Source organism: Aplysia californica, unplaced genomic scaffold (assembly GCF_000002075.1).
Source record: "Aplysia californica isolate F4 #8 unplaced genomic scaffold, AplCal3.0 scaffold00332, whole genome shotgun sequence".
Classification (NCBI taxonomy): Eukaryota; Metazoa; Mollusca; class Gastropoda; order Aplysiida; family Aplysiidae; genus Aplysia; species Aplysia californica.
Genome location: NW_004797602.1, coordinates 707007 through 709933, shown reverse-complemented (window position 1 = coordinate 709933; position 2927 = coordinate 707007). Strand labels below are relative to the sequence as shown.

Genomic DNA, 2927 nt, shown 5'->3' with positions numbered 1-2927 from the left:
CTCTCTCTCTCTCTCTCTCTCTCTCTCCACGCACCCACATACAGTGAATGTCCAGATAATGTCATTTGCGTATCATGTAGAGTGGACAGTGAGTGTCCAGGGATGACTTTGTTATGACTATCACAAAGACTAACGTGTGTGACGATCAATAGTTGAATTCCATTCAAGACTGTCACAAAGGCTTCAGTGTCAGACTGTTAACATGTGAGTAACATCCATTATTTTCAAAAAGGCTGAAGTGTGCGACGGTCAATTGGTGGGATCCATCAGAGGCTATCACCAAGGCTGGACTGTGTCCAGTTTTGTAACTGGTCTGTCTCGATTCCAGAGACCAGTGATTTAACTCTGTCTGGCTTGCAGCGACTGTTATTCAAGCCTGACTTAAGTCTTTTCAGCGTTCACAGACCGTCATTCCAGTCGAACTAAAGTTTTTGTTTCGTTCACCAACGGTCATTCACGTCAGACTGAAGTCCTTGCGGCATCGACCGATGTATGTACAAAGTCCGAGCAGGCCTGGACACTCCCTATGCTCGAAATGTTTCCCTTGGTCACTCATGAGTAAGTCCTCTCAGCTTCCTGTCTATCAGATTTGTTACGTGACATGTTTGTGCTACCATTTGAATGGTGTGACAATGTTATGTCCTCAAGTTCACATCTTTTGACTATAATTTTACTTGGCATCTAAAACACCAACCCACACATTCTGCATAGCCATCCACATGACCGCCCATATTCCTTATGAACGCAGCGCGCGCGTACACACACACACACACACACACACACACACACACACACACACACACACACACACACACACACACACACATACACACACACACACATTCCCCACACTGTTAGGACTACATCGTTAGTCCGTTAGAGTCTTTGTCGACACACAATTTGGTCATGCAAGCGCCGTGTTAAGGCTAAATCTACCAGGCTCCAACTTATTTATTCATGTTGGAGTTCATTTCTCCTCTTTCTACATTTCTATCATGCCCATAGTTTCTAACCCTGATTTAGAATCACGTTATCGGAAAGGAGCTGCCATTGGTCGGTTCTGAAAATAGCTCTTGCTCATTGGTCGGAAAAGTTCTGCTGCTGTTGTTGACGCTGCCCAAAGATTGCACGACGTTATTGTTGACGTCGTCGTTGTCAGACTTGTGGTTGTGGTAGTTGTAGCTGAGGCGACGGTTGCCACTGTCGTCCAACACCCCAGCTTCCCCGTTATTGACTGTGGGGATGTGCGTGGCCACTGCTGAACAACACATGGGAAAAGACTGAGTGGACAACAGACGTAGAGTAAAAAATCTTATTTCAGATGTAAGGGTTTTTACGCCCCCATTGACAGAGTTTAGATAATTTAGGAGGCAAGCTTCTGATCCTGCCAGTCAGCCACAACACCCGGGTTAAGAGGGAAACAACGTGTTAGCATAAAGACCGAGATACTCAAAAGAAATATTCACCATCTCGGGAATCAAACTCGGGGCTGTTGAGTTTGACAGCAAACCGCTTAAAATGTTACATTGCAGACATAGATACACATGGAGAGAAAAGGTGGACAACACACATGGATTGGAGGGGGGGGGGTGCTCTCGTGATCTTGAGGTTTCACGGTTTTTGCCTCACATTCAATAGACCCCAAGTTCGAAATCTGACAGCGAAAGAAAATCTTCTTTTCTAAAATGTTCTCCTTTCAACTCCTTTTCTGCTCTCTAGTCATGTTCTGTCGTCTACTTTTGTCTCCACTTTCTGTACCCTCCATCCCCCCTCTAAGCTCCTGACTCTTTCTGCAGCCTTTCTACTGCTACTCCTTGGCTCCTTCTTAAAGCTGTCTTTTAGCTGCACTCTTGATCTTATGGTTGGTAAGATCTAACTCCCAGCCTTCTCTGATAAGGGAGAAAAACTCGAACGTCCCGTTTGCAAGTTGCAAATCTCTTGATGGTCCTAAAATCGATAAGAGTAGGCTTCGGCTGCACCCAGGGCAATATTCAAAATTCTTAACAAACCCAAAATGTAAAATGTGTCCCACGCGCTCAAAAGACCTTATGTAGTAGCGAGCGCCGTGAAGCACTTACCATAACAAACGGCAACAAAAAAAACCCCACACACATAGATAGAGAGACTGAGTGGACAACACTGAGACTGAGTGAACAACACACATGAACAGACTGAGTGGACAACACACATGGACAGACTGAGTGGACAACACACAGAACAGACTGAGTGGACAACACACATGAACATACTGAGTGGACAACACACACGGACAGACTGAGTGGACAACACACATGAACAGATGAACAGACTGAGTGGACAATACAGAGACTGAGTGGACACCACACATGGAGAGACTGAGTGGACAACACACATGGACAGACTGAGTGGACAACACACAGAACAGACTGAGTGGACAACACACATGAACATACTGAGTGGACAACACACACGGACAGACTGAGTGGACAACACACATGAACAGATGAACAGACTGAGTGGACAATACAGAGACTGAGTGGACACCACACATGGAGAGACTGAGTGGACAACACACATGGACAGACTGAGTGGACAACAGAGACTGAGAGGACAACACAAATGAAGAAACAGACTTGACAACACAGAGACCAAATGACCAGCATAGACTGAAACAAAAAATAAAACACTAGCACACGCAAGCAAGCTCAACGTCCTTAAAAAACCACAGCAGGAAAAACAGTTTGCCAGCATACGTTTTTGCGTTGTGAGAAAGATAAACTAGATGACTGAATAACAAAACATTGGAGAATGTTTCTTTTGTTGTTCTTTCTTTTTTTAGTGTGTGTGTGTGTGTGTGTGTGTGTGTGTGTGTGTGTTTGTGTGTACTGTGTGTGTGTGTGTATTTGTGTGAGGGCGTGTGTATGTGTGTGTGTGTGTGTGTGTGTGTG

General features: G+C 45.0%; 1 protein-coding gene across 2 annotated transcripts in view; it reads right to left on the bottom strand.

Annotated features, from left to right (window-relative positions):
- Window positions 1-2927, bottom strand: part of LOC101858117 — a 16031-nt gene that overhangs the window by 7082 nt on the left and 6022 nt on the right. Inside the window, exon 3 of one of the 2 annotated variants that reach the window (XM_013084972.2) lies at window positions 7-1258. The exons of the other annotated variant lie outside the window; for it this stretch is intronic. Coding sequence (XP_012940426.1) covers window positions 1026-1258 — 233 coding nt within the window. The 3' untranslated portion in view covers window positions 7-1025. Of the gene's footprint in view, window positions 1-6; window positions 1259-2927 lie in introns of those variants that run through there. 2 annotated transcript variants of the gene reach the window in all.